Source organism: Zingiber officinale, chromosome 10B, assembly GCF_018446385.1.
Source record: "Zingiber officinale cultivar Zhangliang chromosome 10B, Zo_v1.1, whole genome shotgun sequence".
Taxonomy (NCBI): Eukaryota; Viridiplantae; Streptophyta; class Magnoliopsida; order Zingiberales; family Zingiberaceae; genus Zingiber; species Zingiber officinale.
The window spans coordinates 85,621,891-85,644,857 of NC_056005.1; the positions used below are offsets into that span (position 1 = coordinate 85,621,891).

At 42.0% G+C, this 22,967-nt stretch overlaps 2 protein-coding genes across 8 annotated transcripts; one reads left to right on the top strand and one right to left on the bottom strand.

Annotated features, from left to right (window-relative positions):
• The first annotated feature begins 731 nt into the window (after positions 1–731).
• Positions 732–17,344, top strand: LOC122030610 (probable xyloglucan endotransglucosylase/hydrolase protein 32). 7 transcript variants are annotated; one of them, XM_042589825.1, is made up of 9 exons: positions 732–1,650; positions 1,718–2,250; positions 2,318–2,418; positions 2,502–2,719; positions 2,958–3,890; positions 8,241–8,274; positions 15,668–15,730; positions 16,871–16,929; positions 17,006–17,344. In XM_042589825.1, exons 2-5 carry the CDS (start codon positions 2,040–2,042, stop codon positions 3,319–3,321), a joined length of 894 nt encoding a protein of 297 aa, XP_042445759.1. In that variant the 5' UTR covers positions 732–1,650; positions 1,718–2,039; the 3' UTR covers positions 3,322–3,890; positions 8,241–8,274; positions 15,668–15,730; positions 16,871–16,929; positions 17,006–17,344. The 7 variants fall into 7 exon arrangements, with proteins under 7 accessions (XP_042445759.1, XP_042445756.1, XP_042445754.1 ...); XM_042589822.1 differs by having other exon boundaries at positions 16,871–16,924; XM_042589820.1 differs by lacking the exon at positions 8,241–8,274.
• LOC122030609 (serine carboxypeptidase-like 51) lies at positions 4,116–18,237 on the bottom strand. Its single transcript, XM_042589818.1, has 13 exons — positions 17,826–18,237; positions 17,648–17,742; positions 17,463–17,570; positions 17,103–17,343; positions 16,981–17,024; positions 16,852–16,919; positions 16,657–16,762; positions 16,382–16,575; positions 16,211–16,280; positions 16,046–16,096; positions 12,757–12,809; positions 12,507–12,645; positions 4,116–4,378 (listed from the first exon to the last, which is right to left on the bottom strand). The coding sequence occupies exons 1-13, from the start codon at positions 17,953–17,955 to the stop codon at positions 4,304–4,306; spliced, it is 1,374 nt and encodes a 457-aa protein (XP_042445752.1). The 5' UTR covers positions 17,956–18,237; the 3' UTR covers positions 4,116–4,303.
• Between the last annotated feature and the right edge of the window lie 4,730 nt (positions 18,238–22,967).

Consider the following 22,967-nt stretch of genomic DNA (forward strand, 5'->3'; position numbering starts at 1 on the left):
AAGCTTGACTTGAGCTTGATTCAAACTTAATTCGTTTAGATGTTATCAAACTCTTAATTTAACCTTGTTTGATTGTTTAGAACTTTTAGTTGCGTGATTAGTTATTAAATTTGATAATTTAAATTTATTTATTTATTTAACATATTGAAAAGAGTTTTATTAATGAATATGGTTCGTGAATATTGTTCACGAATATTGTTTACGAATGTTGTTCACGAATATTAACGAGTTGAACACATATGTGTTTAAACTTATTTATTTAACTTAACTAAATATTCAAGTTTGTTCGTTTAATTAATTTTATGTATATTAAACAAATATAAATAAATTCTTATTAAATCGAATATTAAATTTATTCACCAACACTTCATTCATTTATCTTCCTAATCCTTATTCAAAAGAGATGTCTTTTAATAATTTACATAATTTGGAACGTATTTTTTTTCGTTTTCATAAAGACCAAATGGCCCCTTGCAAGATTAGTGTGCTAAAATTAACAGAGGATAACAGAGTAAATATAGAACTTTTAACAAAAAAATAATTTAGGTGTTCGAGTATATTGGATTATAGTTGTCTGTTTTTTTTTTTTAAATTTATTTATAGGATAAATTTAAAATATAATTGATACAGATTAATATTGATTTTATTTGAAATCCTTGATTTTCACAAAGGTAGTACTAATTACACAAGGGACGTCCCGACGTTGGAGGACGCGAAATAAAGAAGAAGCTACAAAACAAGCAACTGCCCCTTCACGGGCTCATACACAACACTGCAACCTTCCATTTCCCTCATGAGTCACTCATTTCCCTTCCGTCTCTTCTCTTCCTCCTAACGTTAAAACTGTCCACCCAACGGCTCTGCTCTCTCTCTCTCTCTCTCTTCCCTTGGACTTCCATCCATCATAACTCATCTCCTCTGTACCCATCTCTCTCCTTCTTCCTTCCCTTGCCTTCCCTTCTCACTGCCTGCACGACTTTTGATGCTCCTCTCCAACGGCTACTTAATTACTTTCGCTTGTGCTTTAGCAGTTGGGCATGTGGCGAACGCAAGCCGGACAGCCAGCCATCTGGTAAAATGCTTAGGTTTCTATAAAACGGGGTGCGGAAGGGCAGCAGCGACTTGGCTTCGCCCCCCAAGATCTGAATGAGATCTAAGTTGGAGCAAAAGAGCTGCTGGGTCAGTCAGTCAACCAAGTCGCGGGCCAATCATTGGACTTGGACTCCCCCCTTCTTCTTTCTCTCCTTGTCCTTCTCCTTGGCGCCGTTAAAAATGGTGGTGAGAGAGGTTTAATTAGACTGGAGATTCTACCCAGCCCATTATTAACTCCATTGTCCATTGCCATCATTATTGATACGGTTCCTGAGCTTAGACCTTGCTATTTATTGCGTCTGCATCGTGTTGTGCCGCTGCCTTCTTCATTTAGCGTTACCCTCTTCATGGATCTCCGTCGCCCATGTCTTCTTCTTCTTCTTCTTTTTCTAGTGCTGCATTGTTGCAGGGCTCAGCCTTCCCCTGGTTACTTCCCCAGCTACCGGTACCGGCCGCTCAGGGGCTTCAATCGCGGCTTCAACAATCTCTGGGGCCCCGAGCACCAGATCGTCACCTGCGACCAGCGCTCCGTCACGATTTGGCTCGACAGCCACTCGGGTTGGTGTTTGCTTCCCGTGCTCGGATCGTGTCCGGCGCATTGATGTCTCATGCTCTGTTTTCGCAGGGAGCGGCTTCAAATCCAGGGGAAGGCTGGAGAGATCTAAGTTGGAGCAAAAGAGCTGCTGGGTCAGTCAGTCAACCAAGTCGCGGGCCAATCATTGGACTTGGACTCCCCCTTTCTTCTTTCTCTCCTTGTTCTTCTCCTTGGCGCCGTTAAAAATGGTGGTGAGAGAGGTTTAATTAGACTGGAGATTCTACCCAGCCCATTATTAACTCCATTGTCCATTGCCATCATTATTGATACGGTTCCTGAGCTTAGACCTTGCTATTTATTGCGTCTGCATCGTGTTGTGCCGCTGCCTTCTTCATTTAGCGTTACCCTCTTCATGGATCTCCGTCGCCCATGTCTTCTTCTTCTTCTTCTTTTTCTAGTGCTGCATTGTTGCAGGGCTCAGCCTTCCCCTGGTTACTTCCCCAGCTACCGGTACCGGCCGCTCAGGGGCTTCAATCGCGGCTTCAACAATCTCTGGGGCCCCGAGCACCAGATCGTCACCGGCGACCAGCGCTCCGTCACGATTTGGCTCGACAGCCACTCGGGTTGGTGTTTGCTTCCCGTGCTCGGATCGTGTCCGGCGCATTGATGTCTCATGCTCTGTTTTCGCAGGGAGCGGCTTCAAATCCATCAAGCCATTCCGGAATGGGTATTTTAGCGCGTCGATTAAGCTCCAACCTGGGTACACCGCCGGAGTGAACACCGCCTTTTACGTGAGGATCTTTGCTTCTCTCTTTTGCTAAAAAAGGTTTGCTCTGTTTTAGCTTTAAAAAGAAGCGATTTTGGAGGCTTTCAGCTCTCGAACAACCAAGTGCATCCCGGGTTCCACGACGAGGTGGACATCGAGTTCCTGGGGACGACGCCCGGAAAGCCGTACACGCTGCAGACAAACGTGTACGTGAGAGGCAGCGGCGATCGCCGGATCATCGGCAGGGAGATGAAGTTCCACCTCTGGTTCGATCCCACTGCCGGCTTCCACAACTACGCCATTCTCTGGAATCCAACTGAGATCATGTAAGCGACCTCGAATCCTCCTCCAATCCTGATAATACCAACATGCCTAAGGGAGTCAATGGGGCTCACTCAGGGTCAGTGGGGCCCACCCAACTTAGTCAAAGTTGGGCACTGCCTACCCACATGATCGAATTTTCCGGGTCCCAGGCTGCTTTAGTGAAACAGGAGCCACCTTTGTAGGGTATTCTGATTCCCTTACTACTCTGTTTTTGTTTGCTTGGACAAATCACGGCGACAGATTCTTCGTCGACGACCTACCCATCCGCCGGTACCCGCGAAGAAACGCCGGGACGTACCCGCTGAGGCCGATGTGGCTGTACGGGTCGATTTGGGACGCGTCCTCGTGGGCGACGGAGGACGGCAAGTACAAGGCCGACTACCGGTACCAGCCGTTCGTGGCGCGGTTCACCCGGTTCACCGTCCACGGCTGCTCCGCCTTCGCGCCGCCTCGCTGTCACCCGGTGCCGCCGTCGGGGTACGGCGCAGGGCTGAGCCGGCAGCAGAGCGCGGCCATGCAATGGGCTCAGAGGAACTACATGGTCTACAACTACTGCAGCGATCCAAAGAGGGATCATTCCCTAACTCCTGAGTGCTGGTCCTGAAGACGAATCATGCAACCCTTATCCTTATCATAAATATTATTATCATCAGCTTCAAGATATCATGATCGATGAGGCGATAAATAAAAAAAAAATGGAGAGAGAAATCAAAAAGCTGCAGGGAAGCAAGAGATAAGGCGATGACGATCGAGTATAATGTCGGCTTCTTGTCTCTCTTGTCATTTCTCAGTGTTTGGAAGCGAAAATGGTGCTGGTATTTTGATGGTGCATGACCAATGACAAGACTTGGCTGTTGACTTGGAATTGCAATTGTGTTTTGGGCAAAATTTTTGCGTTATTTTTTTTTTCCGGATGTTGTGTTTTTGTCGATCGATCAGTAGGGAGGAACATGATTGCATTAACATGAACAGAGTACGACCTTTTGCAGAAGTTTTAAAAGGGCCGGATCGATCTTGCGAGCCCATTAATGGCCTAATAAATGTTTCCCAATTCGCCGTCTCGTGTCGGCTTCTGCGATTTTGGAGCTCTCTCGGCACCTGTGACCAGGCTGCGAGTTGGCACCGGCGGAGAGGAATCGGAAGGAACTTGCTGTTGCTGTCCGATCCGTCGTTGTATGTGCCAAACCCCCTTTTGCTTTCAATCTTCTCGCGGTTTTACAAAAAGTTGGACTCTTTGCCTTTGGTTATATGCTAGATGTCGGTTTTGCATCATGATTTCTTCTCCTTGCACACAATACTTTGCTGTTTCTTCTTGTCCCTGAACTAGGGTTTAAACATGTTCCTTCTCTTTCATAAACCTAGTTGGCGAAGAACAATCAAGCACATTATTACCAGAAATGATGCAATTCAGTATAGTACTCCAAGATTATGCAAGGACAAGTTGATCAATATAAACAATTAACTGTTTGATTTAAATAATTCTTCATCTTATTACCCTTTTCACCCAAACAATAGAAAAGTGAAGAATAAGCATTGCATTTCCACTCTGTTCCTGTTCTTATATGCCAGGAGGGATATCAACAATGCTAAGAAGACACAGCAGGAGAATTCGTAATGTCGGCAATCATCTTTAGTGCAATGCAAGGCTGGTCTACTGGAACCTGCATAGAGAAGATAAATATATCTTGGTTAGCAAATTAGTTTCAGAGAGAATTTGAAACTTTTGGTTAGTTTATCCTTGGACCCATTTTGAAAACATTGATTTTGTGATCAAACCTTCTTGATATATCTTGGTTAGCAAATTATCAATAGTAAAGAGGATCAGGGATGGTAAAATGAGATAAATAAGTGTTTTCTTCTCCATGAACTTAGCTGTGTATTTAGTTAGTAGGAATGTCTAGAGAGAGGAATTCGTAGAAACTAAAGAATACCCGGATCTAAAGTTTAAAATCTAGAGTTGTGTTTAGTTTTCGATTTTTGACCAGAATCATGCTAAACTAAACAGTACCCGTATCCAAGGTTTAAGATGTATCCTAATCAATTATGTTGAATATAAATGTTGGATAGTTTCAATAGATTAATATTTCACACCCAAACATATCCCCTACATGAAATGGAAGCTAGATCGATGACATCAAGGCTTAACTTCACTTGAATCCTCTCTTGTGGCGTTGAAAATAAGAATTTCTTTACCTCATTCTTCCTTTGATCTACCTTCTTCATCCACAAGTGAACAAGAGCTTGACCTTCGGTCATTTCCTCATCCACTGCTTAAATCCACAAGTGAACAAGAGCTTGACCTTCGGTCATTTCCTCATCCACTGCTTCCTTGTTCAGTTGCCCGTTAATATCACTAGAACACCAGTTTCTCTCAATATAGCCTCAAATTCATATTCGAATTAGACAGTCAAGAGATGAAATTTGTTGGTCCCCAGGTAGCTTCTGGAGTATGCAAACTGATCGTCGAGGCTAGTGTTCGACACTATCTCCGTAAACGATAATGCTCCGCTACGGTGCTTAACGGATTGTTGCAATTCGTTCCCAAGATACAACGACGACGAACGTCTCGAAGTCGTAGCACTCCGACTTCCAAGACCAGCGAACCTTCTAGTAGACTTCTTGGACTCTTGAATGCACAAGATGAGATGAATGCACAAGATGAGATGAATGCTTGAGGAAGAGAAGAGAGGATTGAGTGAATTTTCCATCATCTGGAGGGTTCTATTTATACTGAAAGAAGAGGTTGATTGTCCTTTGGGTGAGTGGATGTGTTCCTTGGACTGGATCGATCTAGATCATCCATTCTGAAGGGTTGTAACCCTTCACCAAGCCCACTTCAATCTCATCCATCAGATCTGAGGAGTTGTGACCCTCAGATCCCGCCTATTGTCATCGGCCATCGGATCTGGATCCATTGATTCGATGCTTCAGATCAAGTCTCATCCCAAGCCGTCAGATCGTTACTCTTTGTGATCCAACGCTCTAGATCGCATCACAAGCGATCCATCATACCTATTTGATCAACGTTGATCAACGATAGCCATCCATTCCCTAAGTCAACTGTCCAGTCATCTCCCTTTGCCCACGAGGATGCCGCACAGGTGCTGCCACGTCAGGTACGAGCCTGACACGTCACCCGAGTGCCACGTAGGCACTGCAATGTCACCTGGAGCATAAATTTAAGCTCCTCAATGCTCCTCGCGACGAGCATAAATTTAAGCTCCTCAATGCTCCTCGCGACGATGCGTAAGTGCGAAGTGTAAAGTGCGCCTACAAAGCGCCCATTGCGCCCATTGCGCACGTGCACACGTGGCGGGTGGCGGGCTCACAGGTGCGAGCACTTGCTCGCCCTGGGCTAAGGGGTAACCCGTCCTTTTATTTTTGTGTTAACTCCATTAACACATCTTCATTAATAAGTAGAGAATACACATCGAGAATTTCCGATGTGGGACTATTCTCCCATGCACTTTATTAATGAATAATAAATGTTATTTTGGGCTGACTTTAAACATTAATTTCTCATTCACCCTTAATCGATTTTAAGCAAATTAATAGTCTAAATCTATCTATGCGAATCGTAGATTTCAATTTTGAAGTCAATTACGACTTTCAACAATTGATGGCTTCCTTCCTCTAAATCATTTTGGTCCATTTAAGGCCCCAATATCCAACAAAATTTTGCAATTCCTTTGAAGTGCAACCATGCCGATATGAGACAATGATAGAATAAACATTTTATGATTGATTGGTCTTGTTAGAATATTGTAACATAATAACTAGGGGTATTATTATAATTATTCTGTATATCTTTCTCTATATAAGTCAATAAATTTGTGGTGTTTAGTACACGATTTTCTCTTAACATGGTATCAGGGTCAAGTTAAAAAAAATTAACTTCTTATTGCCCTAATTTCCCCTGATTCTATCACCCCCGCCTCCTATCTTCGCGTCTCCCTCGCGCTGGCGCCTGCACCTCGCGATCCTCGCTCTCTGGCGAAAGTGTATCTCCTACGCTCGCCGGCGACTCCACCTCTCTTTAAACCCATCTCCTTACCAACGCCGGCCGCCTCCCTCACTCTCTTGGCCGCGGGCACCAAGCACTCGCTGGAAGCCGAGCACCTGAGCTCGCTTTTTGTTCGTGACCTAGACCTCTACCGTTGCCTCTGACAGAAGAAGCCGCTTCTCCACGACTTTTGGTGTCTCATCTGCGTCTACGGCGTGCCGCTTCTCATCGTCAACGCCTGGCGCTCTACCTCACCTTCAACATCTCTGGCCGTGGCTACCCCGATGTCGCGAGCACGTCCAGATCTTCATCTCTGACGTCACGCGTACTTCGTTGAGGGCCACAGAGGCAGCCGAAGGTTGGGGTTGTAGGAGAGCAGCACCCCTGCTTTCCTCGCCACCTCCATCACCTTCAGGTGCGCCAATCTACATGGTTTTGTGATCAAGCTTATAGATCCGTAGTGGAACACCACAGCACCTTCCTCTGCCCGACGCTGACTCTGCACCGCCTCTGCCATCCCTACCTATCCCGGAAGGGGTCTACAGAGGCTACTGTGGGTTGTCATCGGGGAGTTGCAACGTCGCCAAAAAAGTTGGGTTGCTGCCCTCTTTCACGCCGACGTACCACGAGCAGCAGCTATTGCTGCCACAGTGCAGTGCATCCTCCTTTGTCCGTGCGGCTTTCGTCCTGCCTTATCCGTGCTGCTGGTGCCACCCCTTCCAAACTAATCAATGGCTACATTCGGCGTCCCAAAGCCAGATATCTCAATTTTTACCGACCATATCACTGCACCCCTCTCTTCCGAGCAATTGGATGGTAAGAATTACATCTCCTGGGCAGCAGCACAGAAGCTATCATGGACAATACCTGGGCGACTCTCCTCCGTGTCTCGACCAAAGTCTTGACATGCTCCCTTCCGTTCTTGTTGACTCATCAGGTTTGGTCTCTTTACACAACAATAGACCCCTACCTCGCAAGGGTGGCAAAGGACGTCCTTGGTGTGATCATTGCCATCGATCGGGACACACGATTGATAAGTGTTGGAGTCTACATGGTCGACCTCCTCGCGCTGCTCAGATCATTTAGAGTTCTGTTGCTTCTTCATCTTCCACTTCACAGATCCAACCCCACCACCTTCCTATAATGACTTTTTGAAATGGTTTGAGGATCGTCAGACTTCTAATTCCACTGCTACTGTTGCAAACGTTGGTAATTTTTTTGCTGGCATATCTTGCCCTTCAGGTCCTTGGGTTTTTAATTCTGGGGCCACCGATCATATCACTGATAATAAATCCCTATTTTCTTCTCTCACTACTTCCGGTTATTTACCTATTGTCACCATGGCCAATGGTTCCCAAACTCAATCGCAGGGTATTGGTATTGTTCATCCTTCTTTGTCTCTTTCTATTCATAATGTTCTTTATATTCCCGGAGCTCCCTTTAATTTATTGTTGTTAAGTCAACTTACTCGATCTCTTGATTGTGTCATTGCTTTTACTAAAACGTCTGTTTCCTTACAGGACCGGAGTACAGGGAGGATGATTGGCTTCGGATGTGAGTCTCATGGCCTTTATCGGCTTTAACAACCCTCTCTTGTTGGTTTGGCGGCGGCATCTCCACTTCTTATTCATGCTCAATTGGGACATTCAAGTCTTGATAAGTTGAAACAATTACATCCTAGTCTTTCTCACTTAGAGTCTTTGTCTTGTGAGTCGTGTCAATTAGGTAAGCATGTTCGTAATTCTTTTTCTTCTCGCACTATGAGTCGGACTTCAACCCCCTTTGCTTTGGTTCATTCTGATGTTTGGGGTCCAAGTCGTGTTTCTTTTACATTGGGATCATGATATTTTATTACTTTTATAGTCGATTTTTCCCGTTGTACATGGTTATATCTAATGAAGGAACGTTCAGAATTGTTTTCTATTTTTCAATCTTTTTTCATAAAATTAAAACTCAGTTTGGTATTTCTCTTCGAACTTTACAAAGTGATAATGCACGCGAGTATCTTTCTACTCAGTTTCGTTCCTTCTTGGCATCTCATGGTTTACTGTATCGCACGTCTTGCCCTTATACCCCTCAACAGAATGGGGTTGCAGAACGCAAGAATCGTCATCTCCTTGAGACCACTCGGACTCTTCTTCTCCATTCTCATGTTCCTCATCAGTTTTGGGATGATGCTGTACTTACTGCGTGTTATCTCATCAATCGCATGCCTTCCTCCACTCTCCAGGGTAAAATACCAAATCATATCCTCTACCATCATCATCCTTTACCATCTCGGATCTTTGGTTCTATATGTTTTGCTCATGATTTTGATCCTAGCATTGATAAATTCTCTTCCCGATCTCTTAAGTGTGTTTTCCTTGGGTACCCACGGTCTCAAAAAGGGTACAAGTGTTCTTCTCCTACTCTTCATCACTACTTCATCTCGACTGATGTCACATTCTTTGATTTAGTTTCATTTTTTGGGTCTCCTACTTCCTAATCCGAGGTTTCTCCCTCTCCATCTGCACCCGTGACTATTTTTTGTCCTCCGAAGACGCCTCTATCGTCCCCAATCTCGTCTCCTTCTTTGTAGGTTTATTAGCGTCGTCCTCGTTCTGCTTTGCCGCCGATCGACACTGACACTGTCGTGAATACATCTTTGGAGCCAAGTCCTTCGTCGTTTCCTCCGGTCCCACTCCTGACTCTGATATTCCTATTGCACTTCAAAAGAGTATGCGTTCCACTCATAATCCTTCTCCTCACTATGTTTCTTTGAGTTATCATCGTCTTTCTCCTTCCTATTATTCTTGTCTTTCTTCCTTGTCGTCTGTTTCTTTTCCTAAGACTGCAGGTGATGCCTTTGCCCATCCAGGATGGAAATGTTGGATCGTGACGCACGTGAGAGGGGGGGGGGGGGGGGGGAATCACGTGGTTTTTTCTTTTAAAAATTAAAAGCAGAGTACGTAATGGAAAGTATATAAGAAAGCACTAGAAGAACACGAGCGATTTTTTTCTTGGTTCGAGCCTTCGGCGACTCCTACTTTAAGGCCCAGGTCCCGCGGACCTATCGATGGGCAATCCACTAAAAACTTCTTTCGGTACCCCCGGAAGAAAGAATCGAGTATAAAAAGGTTAGGTCAAGTGCAACACACTGCACTTGCCCTTTTATAGTAATTAAGTACAAAGACAAAAGTTACCAACACTCTTATGTATTGAAATGAGAGCTCTTCCTGTGTTGATATATATCTGTCGAGTGCGGCCGGAACTCTTCGGATCAGTTGTCGGGCTCAACAACTTCGTAGTAGAGTCGCAGTAGCAATCAGGAGTAGTCACCAGGACTTCCTCCACCTAGCTTCACTCACTAGGGTCCGGGTTCACTCATCAAGACTTCCTCCACCTAGCTTCACTCACTAGGGTCTGACTTTACTCACCAGGACTTCCCCCACCTAGCTTCACTCACTAGGTCTTGGCTTCACTCACCAGGACTTCCACCACCTAGCTTCACTCACTAGGTCCTGACTTCACTCACAAGGACTTCCACCACCTAGCTTTACTCACTAGGACCCGGTTTCACTCACCAGGACTTCCACTTTACCTAACCTTTGGTTAGGACCTACCTTTGCTTGTCATTTAGTCCTGACTAGACTTCTCTCTCCCAAACATCAAGTCCTGTTTGGATAAACCTTTGGTCAAGTTGACCAAACTTAGGTATATTGTCAAACATCGAAATCCTAGAGGTTGATTGCACCAATAGGAAACATACTATACTCGATGAAATTTGTACTTCACAGAGTAGTGGGACTTAAGACTTCGTTCCTCTACCACCTTGGAAGTCAGTTGTTGGTTGTTGATGGATGTATACGGTGAAGTTGGTCCGAACGGTATGGTTCACAGACTTAAGGCGCATCTCGTCGCTAAAGGCTATACTCAGATTTTCGGATTGTATTATGGTGGATACTTTTTCTCCTGTTGCCAAGATGTCTTCTATACGCCTATTCCTGTTAATTGCTACGATTCGTCATTGGCCTCTTTATCAGTTGGACATCAAAAATGCATTCTTACATGGTGATCTGCTCGAGAAAGTCTACATGGAGCAACCTCCGTGTTTTGTTGCTCAGGGGGAGTCTTCTAGTCTTGTATGTCGCCTGCGGAAATCTTTATATGGCCTTAAGCAATCACCCAGAGCATGGTTCGGTAGATTTAGTACTGTAATTCAACGGTTTAACATGACTCGGAGCGAGGCTGACCATTCTGTCTTTTATCGCCACTCATCTACTAGTTGTATCTATGTAGTGGTTTATGTTGATGATATTGTCATCACAGGTAATGATCATATCTTGGGATTTGTGAAACATCTTTTTAAACATTTCCAGACAAAAGACCTTGGTAAACTCAAATATTTATTAGGGATAGAAGTAGCATAGTCTAAACAGGGGGTCGTTACATCCCAAAAAAAGTATGTAATGGATATTCTGGAAAAAATAGAAATGTTAAACTCAAAGACAATCGACAACCCTATGGATCCTAATGTCAAGCTCCTGCCTAATCAGGGGGAACCTCTTCCAGATCCTGAACAATACAGGCGATTAATAGAGAAACTAAGCTACCTTACTGTTACTCATTCGGATATCTCATTTGCGGTAAGTATAGTAAGTCAGTTTCTCAACTCTCCATGCAAAAACATTGGGATCCTGTGACTCGCATTATTCGATATATCAGAGGTGCACCAGGAAAGAGTCTTTTGACAAAGGACATATTCGAGTCATAGGGTACTCTGATGCAGATTGGGCAGGATCTCTCACTGATAGAAGGTCCACTTCTGGGTTTTATATATTTGTCGGAGGTAACCTTATTTTTTGGAAAAGCAAAAAGCAGAATGTTGTGACAAGATCCAGTGCAGAGGCAGAGTATCAAGCTATGACCATAACTAGTCAAGAGCTTATATGGCTAAAACGATTGCTTCAAGAACTCAGATTTGGGGAGGTTACACAAATGTCACTTATATGTGACAATCAGGTTGCCATGCATATTGCCTCGAACCCAATTTTTCATGAGAGGACAAAGCATATTGAAGTTAATTGTCACTTTGTTAGAGAGAAAGTCATATCAGGAGAAATATCTATTTGTTATGTCAATTCACATGATCAACTAGCAGATATATTCACTAAGTCACTGAGAAGTTCCCGAATTGACTACATATGTAACAAGCTGGGTACATATGATCTATATTCTCTAGCTTGAGGGGAGTGTTAGAATATTGTAACATAATAACTAAGAGTATTATTGTAATTATGTTGTATATCCTTCTCTATATAAATCAATAACTTTTTGATGTCTAATACACGATTTTCTCTTAACAAGTCTCTTCTCTTAAATCAGCATTTCCAATTGGCAATCCTCAGATAGTCATGAACACACCAATAGTTTTCGTATAATCACTATCATCTTCTCCTTCTCTAACCTTGGTGTATCTCCACCAAGTTTCGGCAATCCTTGCCAATCGCTAAAAGATTCTTATTCTTTATAGTCTTAGCAAGTCTATACTAGCCTTTTAATTTTATCAAATCTATCATAATTTATCTAACTAATTACAATCTATCCTAGCATTGTCATTTTCCATTTCCATCTGATTTCTTTAGAGTCTGTCAGATTTCTCTCCATCAAGGCTGATTTTTCCTTGTCCTATCATCCTATGAGATAGAGATCATATATCAGGTGAATATAAAGAAGATTCATTTTTGAAAAAAAAGATAACTTTTAGCCAATTTAACTGTAAAATACCAGCAAGAAAGAATACTTACAAAATGTCCTGCTCCAAGAATCCAGTAGAAATGCAAGTTCTTATAAGATTTTAGGAAGCCCCTGGTGAGTCCTGCTTCGTCACTAGAACAATATAAAGGCGTTCGATCTATGCTGTTGAAACTCTTTAATCCTTCCCATCTAGAAACAAAAAGCTAGGAAATTCTCATTCACCAAAGAGAAACATTTCCAAGTTGAAAATAATAATTAAGGAAATGATAAATTGAAATTCAAAAGTTTTATGTTTCTCACTTCAGCTTCTGAATCCATGCTTCAGTGCCCTTGGTTGCACAAATTAAATCAACCTATGCACAGAAACAAAACACATTACTTTTTTTTACCTTGGAAAAAATATGCTATATATATACAGTGAAACAAGTGTAGTTTCTATCATCACATCACATTCTATTGTAGATTTATTTAAAGTTATGTCAGCTTGCAGTTTTGCCCTTGTAAAATTTGTTGGGATGTTTCTAATGGTACCCAGAGTTATTCCCGAGCACTGACCTCTCTTCCCAACTCGTCAGTTCCCTTTCTCGAGCACTTGGCCTTCATCAATCATCCTACGGTTTACCACTTGGACTCGGGATGCTGTAGAACTTGGGAAGCTACAGTAATTGCGATGCTATAGTCCTTAGGAAACTAGAATAACCGCGATGCTGCAGTACCCACGAAAGACATTCAGAGTTTGTTCTCCCAAGCACTTAGTATTCATCTAGCAATTTCCCATTCGGACATAGGAAACTCAGAAACTCAGCATCAGCCTCCAACAACTCTCAACAGCCTAACAACCTCCAACAATCTCACTGTCTAATGGTTGTCGCCCTTGGCCCCCCAACGACTCGACATGTTACGTACTATATGAAGATTTCCTTCCATTGGTTATATAAGGATCGATGGAGGTAAGTCAAAAGGATGATGACTTTCTTCTTGTGCACGGAGACGCTCTTCTCCACAAAACTCTCTAGGATTTTGATTTCTCTCTTTCTTTCTCTCTGTTTCCTTCACTCTTTGGCTCCAGTTCTAACTTAAACGTCAGAGTGGTTGTGTCGGTAGAGCTGTCCAATGTTGATGTTCCTTACTTGCCATTGGACTCTGACCAGATCAGAGACAGTCGCAGCATCGGAGGTTTCTGGAGAGGAGTCTGATCCGAGCAAACAAAAAGGACACCATTAGTTTCCATTTGGAAACTTTCATTGTGTTATAATTTTGCCCTTCTTGAAATATTTGGGAAAATATGATGAAGCCTAATGCAAATTTGTGAGTGCAATATAGCAATATATGAGAGATTAAGGAGCAAATTATAAAGTGAAACTACAATTTGAGGGAGGACAATTGCCCCTTGTTTAGACATGGCAGCACTTTCCAGGAACCACAACCTAAACTAAGCATCTAAGCCAAAAAAAAAAAAGAAGTTTTTCCTTAGAATTACCTCAACACACTTTGACATGTAACAAGCAACTTTAATAGGTATAAACTCAGATTCCAGGACCGTTCATGTTTTGCCTCCATATGTGATGCCACTAAGCTATTACTTATGTTTTTATCCTAAAAACTATTAGGTGACGTTTGATTCTTTCTTAGGAATCGGAATAAGAATGAGAATCATAATATTGTAAAATGAGAATGGGTATGAGCACAAATATTACTTTTAAAAATAATATTTGGTTCATTGAATATTTTCTATCGGAATAAATTAAAATTTTCGATTTTATCCTTAGAGAAAAATAAGAGAAAAAATTAGATGTGTAAGAAAAATATGATGAGAGAGAATGATGAGAGAAAATGTGATGGGAAAGAATGAAAATATTGAAAGTGTGATGAGAGAAAATGAGGAAGAGAGTGTGATGGAAGAGAGCATGGTGGCAAAAAGTGAATACGCTTGCCTCCAGCGCTCCCGCCAACCCGTCCCAGGGCCAACACGGCTACTAGCCATTGGAATAGTGATTAGCACATAAGGGAGGTTTGTACTTCAGCTTTATCGAGATTCGAACCCCAGACTTCATGGTGGCAACACTTCATGTGCTAGCCACTAGATTGTCCCGAGGGGAGATGTGATGGGAGAGAGCATGATGAGAGAGGATGAGGAGAGAGAAAATATGATAAGAGAGAAAGTGTGATGGGATAGAACGAAGAAAGAGAAAGTGTAATGAGAGAAAATGAGGAGAGAGAGTGTGTGATGGGAGAGATTGATTAGAGAGAAAGTATGGTGAGAGAGAAAGTGTGATAAGAAAAAATAAGGAAAGAGAGTATGATGGGAGAGAAAACATGATGAGAGAGATATAATAGGAGAGAATGAAGAGAGAGAAAATGTGATGAGAGAAAATGAGGATAGAGAGTGTATGATCGAAGAGATTGAGGAGAGAAAAAGTATGATGAGAAAAAAGTTGCAAGCGTCAAGCACCCTTCCAGCTGATCTAGCCCGTGGGGGCAAATGATGAGAAAAAAGTGTAATGATAGAATAAGGAGAGAGAAAATATGATGAGAGAGAATAAGGAGAGAGAAAGTGATATGAAAGAAAAATTGAACAAATATATTAAGGGTATTTTCGTCTAAAACTTAATTATCATTTTCATTTCCATCAAAACCCAAGGGAGGAGGTGAGTTTCATCAATACCCAAGTTTTTAGGCTTCATTCCAAAATTTTAATTTCATTCCCATCAACCAAACATAAGGTTTAGGAATAAATTCATTCCCTCATTCTTAAACTCCTAAACCAAATAACACCTTAATTAATTTCCATGAACAAAGTCAATCTTGCATTATTATTCATCAGTACTATCGGTCAACAACTAAGGAACATTTCTCCACATCAAGGTCAATCTGACATCTCCTATAGTAGGATAAGATATTATTTAGTGTTTTTTTTTTTCAAATTATCTAGGATTTCCAACCCATTAAGTTTCATAATTCATTGATGAACTTAAAGATTGCTAGATTTTATATTATTAGAGTAAAAGGTGATATTGCTCATCTCAAGCAGTCTAGTATCGTCAGTCCTATGATTAGATACAAACAGGTAAATCACGGGGGCATGAGATTTTACATTATTCGTAATACATTAGCAAGTATATATTGTTATGTTGGCAAATATATATTGTGTTCTTCACTTCTTTTGCATTACTTCTTGTTATTCACAAATTAAATTAATTTGTTGTCTCAGATTTAATGTACTATGTAGGGACATCTACTGAACAAAGAAGAAAACCAATCCAGTCTGTCGAAGGTAAAAGTAAATCTCACTCCAACATTTTACTATTCTGTTTATTACAATACTGTAACTTATTGTGTATCAAATGAGTTGTTTTGTTCTTGGCATCTCTGAAGCAGCTTATTTACTTGAATAAAGAGCTTATTTACCAGCTTATGGACTGCTTAAATAGATGAACAATCCAATCTACTGCTCCTTTGGACCCTACTCTTTACTAATCATAAGGTTTATGAGTATCTCAAAGGGACTTTCTCAACATGTGGGAAATCTAGAATGAGTGGTCAAAGTGGCTTTGGATCCTTCCTAGATGGTGAGATATCAATTTCATACCTGTCCATTATAGACGGTGACATTGACTTCCAGGGAAAGGAGCTCATCAACCTGTACGATTAGATCATCGAAAAGGAACGTGATCAGAACATGCAGCTTTATCTATAGAACTTAATTTTATTATAATAATCTAATTTTTATTGAACACTATTTTTAATGGTCCACCTCTTTGATTCTTGGCTTCATGAAGTCATTGGAAAGATAATTAAAGACAAGGTCAGACTGCTCTCCCCAGCTGCAAAATGCAAATGCACCAACTCACACCCAATCTTTTCCAAGCTAAATGCTATGAACTAGTTGTTTCTTCTTCGATTGAAGAGGAAGTAAAATATATACCTCACATTTCTTGGAATTATCTTGAGCTTGTTCCTGATTGGACCGTTCATGAGGCTCGAAATGTCAACATCTGCAGAAGCCTTAGAGCTCAAGTATGTTGTATACGCCTTCATTACTTGCTTCCTTCCTACTTCTGTAGTTGTTGCCAGTGACAGAGGATCGCTTGCAGAGTCCAACAAGAAATTGTAAAAATCCTGCAAATGTGCAGCATTAGCTTGAGCCATAAAAAAGCATTTAACTGTCCCTTTTTTGTTAATGGATTTGCAATTACATACAACATCATTGCTTTTAGAACTAATGAAGTCTTCAAGCCTTCCCCATGTGTATGCTGAATCATTGTATTGTCCATTTGCTATCTGCTGCTTAATTTCTTCAGCTATTCTGAAATTGACAACGTGATCAACCATGCTTAATATATAGTTTGGTAGAAGTAAATTAATGATTACACATAATTGAGAAAAGCACATCACTTGTTCGATTCCTCTGCAGATTTTCCATCGAGCCTTGATACATCCTTCAGCAGAGGCCCCCAAGAGAGCTGCAGTACAGTAATTTGCATGAAGTGTTTGTCTAATTCAGTGGAATTCATAGTTGCTTACCACATAATCTTCTGGTGAAATCCAGCTATCTCCCAACGCAACACCTATCAACAAGTACCAACTTCAACTTGTTTCTTTAGCTGCAAAGACAAGGAATCGAGGGATAGAGGAAACAAAGGTACCTCCAAACTTGAGCTTCAATTCTCCTACTTTAATGGCTTTATGGATAGCTAAACCAACAGTGGCAGCAAACTTCCCTCCATAAGACTCTGCCACAATAAAGAGCGGGCTCTTCTGCCATGTTTCGTTGCCATTGTAGAGGCTCTTGAGAAGCGTCGTCAAATCCGTGGCCGCCGCCACGTCGCTCTTCACAAGAAGGCTCTCGTCCTCCACGAAGCTGAACCCTGTACCCACGGGATTGTCCTAAAAGTCCAATTTTTTTTCCCTTATCAAGATGATCAAACTCCAATTATGATTAAAGAAATCTGCAGGGAATCAAAAAGTTCCAAGTTTTCTGCAATTTTGAGAGTCAAATGAATCACCACAAAAAGGAGGTCAGCCTTTTGCAGCCACGTCGATTTCCGAGGCTTGAGATTCGCGTCCAGCGGCCCGACTTCTTCGAAGTTCCCCATGGCGACGCCCGAGGAGCCCTGGAGCGCAAAAATGGAACCTTTCATAAGAGTTGGAGATCTCGGAGTCGATCCTGCGAAGAAACGGACGAACTTACAGGTCCGCCCTGGAGCCAGAGCACGGTCGGCCATGGCGTCGGGCCAGCGTCAGTCCTCTGAGCACTCCGGTAGAGCCACCAGAACATATGCGCCTCTGCATCAAACAAAACAGCAGCAATTGAGGTGCTCCTCGACAGGGTGGAGAAGGAAGAAGAGTGACGAAGGGAGATTGAATACTTGGCCGGACTTGGACGTATCCCCACTCCTCAGACCCGTCGGCGGTCCCGGAAGCGGCGAGTACGGTGAAGTGGAGGGCGGAGCAAAGGAGGAGGAATTGAATGGGAAGGAGAGGAGAGGATGTAGCCATGGAAGATGAGGCAAGAGTGAAGATGGTTACAGTGACTCGATCAACGTGACTATTTAAGGAGTGAAGAAGTAAAATCAAGTAATCAAGAGAGAACTGCCGCTGCTAAAGCTACAAAAGCAAGGAAACAAAATATGATTTTTTTTTTTTTTTTGATAATTCATGTGCGGAGGTACTTCTGATTCGCTTCAGGCCACTAATCTTGGAGGTAGATGAGTTTTTTTCGATTCGGATTCGTCTACCTGATAAATTCAAAACACAGCACACAAGTCTGATATGTCTGCATTATGCCCCTGAATCATTTAGAAATATGTTGTAATTGTCTTTATACTTATACATATTCTGTAAATTTTATCTAATTATAGATATTATCCAACTATGCGTTCATGTAATCCTGTCCAAGAAATATAATTTTGATATTTGATAACATTTAAGATTAGACTAATGAAATGAGACCTTACTTGTGCTAGGAAAAATTCTTTGTGAGTTGGGGATGGAAGCAAGGTAAGGAAAGTCCGGGAGAAGAGAAGACTCTAGGCACGAAAGTCCAGTAAACGAGAGGTTCATCTGGCATTAGATAACAGTTTGGGAAGGTTAAGATAAAAGTATTAATCGATTGATATAAGCATCAACCGATTGATACTTTGAAAATCCATTCGGATTAGACTAATCGATTGATTAGTTTCATCAATTGACTGATGTCAATTTGAAGGAGAATAGAAGGGAGTGAAACTCGCTTGTTTTGTCCGATTGATATTAACAGTCAATTGATGTTAGACGTCAGTCAACTGATGTAGAATTGAAGAGCATAGAAGTGAGTGAGGCTCACGTGCTTCATTCAACTGATATGATCTGTTGATCCCGTTGTTGTTTTGGTGTGATCAACCAAGTTAAAGTTAGGTCATGTTTTGTTTTGATCTTCGTGTCTAAGTGTGCAGGAGTTTAGGAGCATAGGAAGTCGAGCGGAAGACGCAGATAGCGAGAAGGATGACACGGGAAGGGAGTTGACGGGCTCGGTGCATCCGAGGGACGAAGTGCTGTGGAAGAGTACACCGGTGGACGAGAAGAACGTATACGACGTTCGAGGGATGAGAAACCAAAGTGGAAACCTGCTCGAGGAGAAACTCGGAAATTGAGTTCGGGTGAGCCCTATTTCGGTTGGCCGCAATCACTCAGGCGATCGGAGCAGTGGAAGAGTGAAAGAAGCTGATCAAGATTGCCGGAGGCGCCCTCAATAAGGGTTAAAGGTGCCTTCGAGGCGCGCCCACGCCTCCGCCACCTTCAGGGGAAAGGCGCCCTCCACAAGCATGGAAGGCGCCCTCCACAAGTATGGAAGGCGCCCTCCATAAGCATGGAAGACGCCTCCATGAGTATGGAAGGTGCCTTTGGCAAGTCAAAGTAGTCGTTCGCAGTGGATAAAGCTTTATCCACTGTGCCTCGCTGGAGGCGCCCTCAAGTTACGGATAAAATTTTTCAGGGGCTATAAAAAGACTCCTGGACCTAGGAAATAGACATCATGTTGGTCCTTTTGGAGGTCGACAAGAGGGGAGGGGTGAATTGCCCTACAGAAAATAAACCAAAAACCTTTCTCGGATATTCAACTAATTAACAGATACTTGCAATAATGAAAAGAAGAGACTAAATGAAAATATTAGACATAAGAGATTTACTTGGTTTGCAATCAGGGGATTGCTAATCCAAGGAAAGTAAGCGCACTATCTGATGATCTCCTTCGGGTGGAGTAGTCTCTTTACAGCGTTGACAACACAAATAAAAGGAACAGAAATGAAATCACAGAGAAAACTGATTACAAGTGAGTTGCTTTGACTGTGCAGATTAGTGTTATATTTATAGCACTGGTCGAGGCGCCCTGGGGGGGATAAAATTTTATCCCCCAAAGATCAGATCGCGTTTGACGCGATCTTGGTCAAAATCCGGGTCCGGGCGCCCGGAATGGTTCCGAGCGCCCGGACTAGGAAAGTCAACAGAGTTGACTTTTCTCGGTCCGGGACCTCTGCTCCGGTTCAGCTCGTCTGGATCCGGTTCTTTCACTCCAGCTCCGCTAGCTTGGGTGATCTCGGCCATCCGGAATAGGGCTCACCCGAACCCAAGTTCCGACCTTCTCCTCGAGCAGCCTTCCTTCCCGGTTTCTCGTCCCTCGAACGCCGCACACGTTCTTCTCGTCCACCGGTGTACTCTTCCGCGGTCACCTCGTCCCTCGGACGCACCGAGCCCGTCGACTCTCTCCCATGCCGTCCTTTTCGCTAGTCGCGTCTTCCGCTCGACTTCCTGTGTTCCTAAGCTTCTTCACACTTAGACACAAGGGTTATACAAAGCAGGACTAACTTAACTTGGTTTGATTACATCAAAACACCTTGGGGTTCCAACAATCTCCCCCTTTTTGATGTGAGCAACCCAAGTTAAGTTAGGGTAAAACAGATGTAATAAAATAAGTTAATTTGCAATTAATTTGCAAATAAGTCTAAATATTTTTCAATTAAAAAATATATTACCTCCCCCTAGACTTAACATCCTTCTCCCCTTTTGATCACATAAAAAATAGGAGTTCTTAAACAAGTCTAAGGTAAAAAAGTTTTTATAGTAAATCTTAAAAACAATTTCTAATTTTAAAAAATATTTCTAAGTCAATATTCATAAAACAAATTTCCAAGGTAATTTTCATAAAAGAATTTCTAAGGGAAAAATTTTTTAAATCAAAATTAAATATTTTCTAATACAAATTGAATAACTCTTTTAAAGCATTTAGTAAATTAAATTAATATTTTTTAGTTAGTCAATTAAACTTTTCATTTCGATATTTGGCTTCCAGGTCGTGGCGAGACACTAGGCCTTCTTGGTTATTGGAGCAACAACCACTTCCTTAGACAAAACCTCATAAAGAAATTAGTTGTTTAATTTTCTTGCTAAAAATGCTAAGTATAATTTTAATTTTAAATTAAACAGGTTTTTAGAACCCAATAGAGGTTCCTTCCTACAGGGTTAATTAAATATTTTCTAGGTACATAGGCCTTTGATATTTTTCTAATTTGATTTTGGTGAAATCTATAATACCAATTTAGTCCTCTATAATTTCTAAAAATATTTGAACCATTAGACTTTTTCAATCTTTCTATTTCTTCTTTTAGTTTTTCATTTTCAGTTTTCAATTTATCTAAATCCTCTATAAGACATGATTTTGCCAAAATTCTTTTTGTTTCTAAAATTTCATTTTCTAATTTGGTATTTTTATTTTCTAATTTATACATGGATTTAGCCATTGCCTTAATACCAAAGTAAAGTTGATCAGGGGGTAAGATGCATACCTCACTTACCATATCAGACTTGAAGCCTGAATCTCCCCCTGCTTCGCTGCTTTCATCTGAGGTCACTCCCCCTTCATTGATGCTAGGTTCTGATGTGCTTTGCCCTTCGTAGCTTGCCATCAGCGCTAGCCTGACATATTCTTGAATCTCGGACTCAGATGATGAAGTGTCGTCCCAAGTAGCTTTTAGGTTCTTGTGCTTCTTGGGAATTTTGCCTTTGTCCTTCTTTAGTTTTGGGCAATCCTCTTTTAGGTGTCCTTTCTTTTGACACTGGTAGCAACACATCCTTCTTCTATTTCTTAGATTCTTTTTATTCTACATTTCTTTGAATTTATTAGATCTAAAAAACTTTTTAAAGTTCCTTACCATGTATGCTTCCTGATCGTCTTCTGAATCTGACTCGTGTTCATCCTTCTTGATTGCGTTTAGTGCGATCATCTGGCTTAATTCCTTTGTTCCTGCACACCTGGTTTCATGCAATTCAAGAGTGGAGAATAGTTCTTCTAAAGTACTTACCTCTAGATTTTTCGAAATATAGTAGGTGTCGACGATTGATGTCCATTCTGAAGTTCTGGGAAACGCGTTGAGTGCGTAGCATATTGTTTCTCGATTTGTTACTGTTTCTCTAAGGTTCTCGAGACCAGTAATCAGTTCTTTTACCTTCGCATGGAGACTGGCTACCTTCTCACCTTTTTCCAAACGAATGTTCATCAGTTTGTTTCGGAGGATGTCTCTTCTAGCGAGCTTCGCTTCGGACGTGCCTTCGTGGAGTTCCAAGAACTTCTGCCAAAGTTCTTTAGCAGATGAATAGCTTCCAATACGGTTGACCTCTTGAGGCGGCAACATGCTCAGCAGGTGATATTCCGCACGGCTGTTCGCTACATACTTATTCTGCTCCTTCTTTATCCAATGGCTCTCTTCTTTTTCTTCTCCATCTTGATTCATCGGAGCTACAAAACCATACTTCATAATAAACTGAATTTCAAAATCAGTTCTTAGGAATACCTCCATACGTCGCTTCCAGTCTGCGAAGTCCCCCTCGAATTTTGGTGGAACGATGCTTGGTCCGACCATCTCGTTGCTTCGATCGGCGGTTAGTCCTCCTAAAGCGCCTTGCTCTGATACCACTTATTAATCCCTTTGGAGGCCGGCAAGAGGGGAGGGGTGAATTGCCCTACAGAAATTAAACCAAAAAACTTTCTCGGATATTCAACTAATTAACAGACACTTGCAATAATGAAAAGAAGAGACTAAATGAAAAGATCAGACACAAGAGATTTATTTGGTTTATAATCAGGGGATTGTTGGTCCCCCTCGAATTTTGGTGGAACGATGCTTGGTCCGACCATCTCGTTGCTTCGATCGGCGGTTAGTCCTCCTAAAGCGCCTTGCTCTGATACCACTTATTAATCCCTTTGGAGGCCGGCAAGAGGGGAGGGGTGAATTGCCCTATAGAAATTAAACCAAAAAACTTTCTCGGATATTCAACTAATTAACAGACACTTGCAATAATGAAAAGAAGAGACTAAATGAAAAGATCAGACACAAGAGATTTATTTGGTTTATAATCAGGGGATTGTTGGTCCCCCTCGAAGTTTGGTGGAACGATGCTTGGTCCGACCATCTCATTGCTTCGATCGGCGGTTAGTCCTCCTAAAGCGCCTTGCTCTGATACCACTTATTGGTCCCTTT

Bases quoted from the DNA above. Each gene is read 5' to 3' on its own strand.
- LOC122030610 (XM_042589825.1), top strand. From the start codon at position 2,040: ATGGATCTCCGTCGCCCATGTCTTCTTCTTCTTCTTCTTTTTCTAGTG. The intron at 2,251-2,317 runs GTTGGTGTTTGC...CTGTTTTCGCAG, and splicing joins TTGGCTCGACAGCCACTCGG to GGAGCGGCTTCAAATCCATC. The intron at 2,419-2,501 runs GTGAGGATCTTT...GGAGGCTTTCAG, and splicing joins GAGTGAACACCGCCTTTTAC to CTCTCGAACAACCAAGTGCA.
- LOC122030609 (XM_042589818.1), bottom strand. From the start codon at position 17,955: ATGGCTACATCCTCTCCTCTCCTTCCCATTCAATTCCTCCTCCTTTGC. The intron at 16,097-16,210 runs GTGGACCATTAA...CTAATCGTACAG, and splicing joins TGAAGCCAAGAATCAAAGAG to GTTGATGAGCTCCTTTCCCT. The intron at 4,379-12,506 runs GTAAGTATTCTT...TTCTCTATGCAG, and splicing joins TTCTTGGAGCAGGACATTTT to GTTCCAGTAGACCAGCCTTG.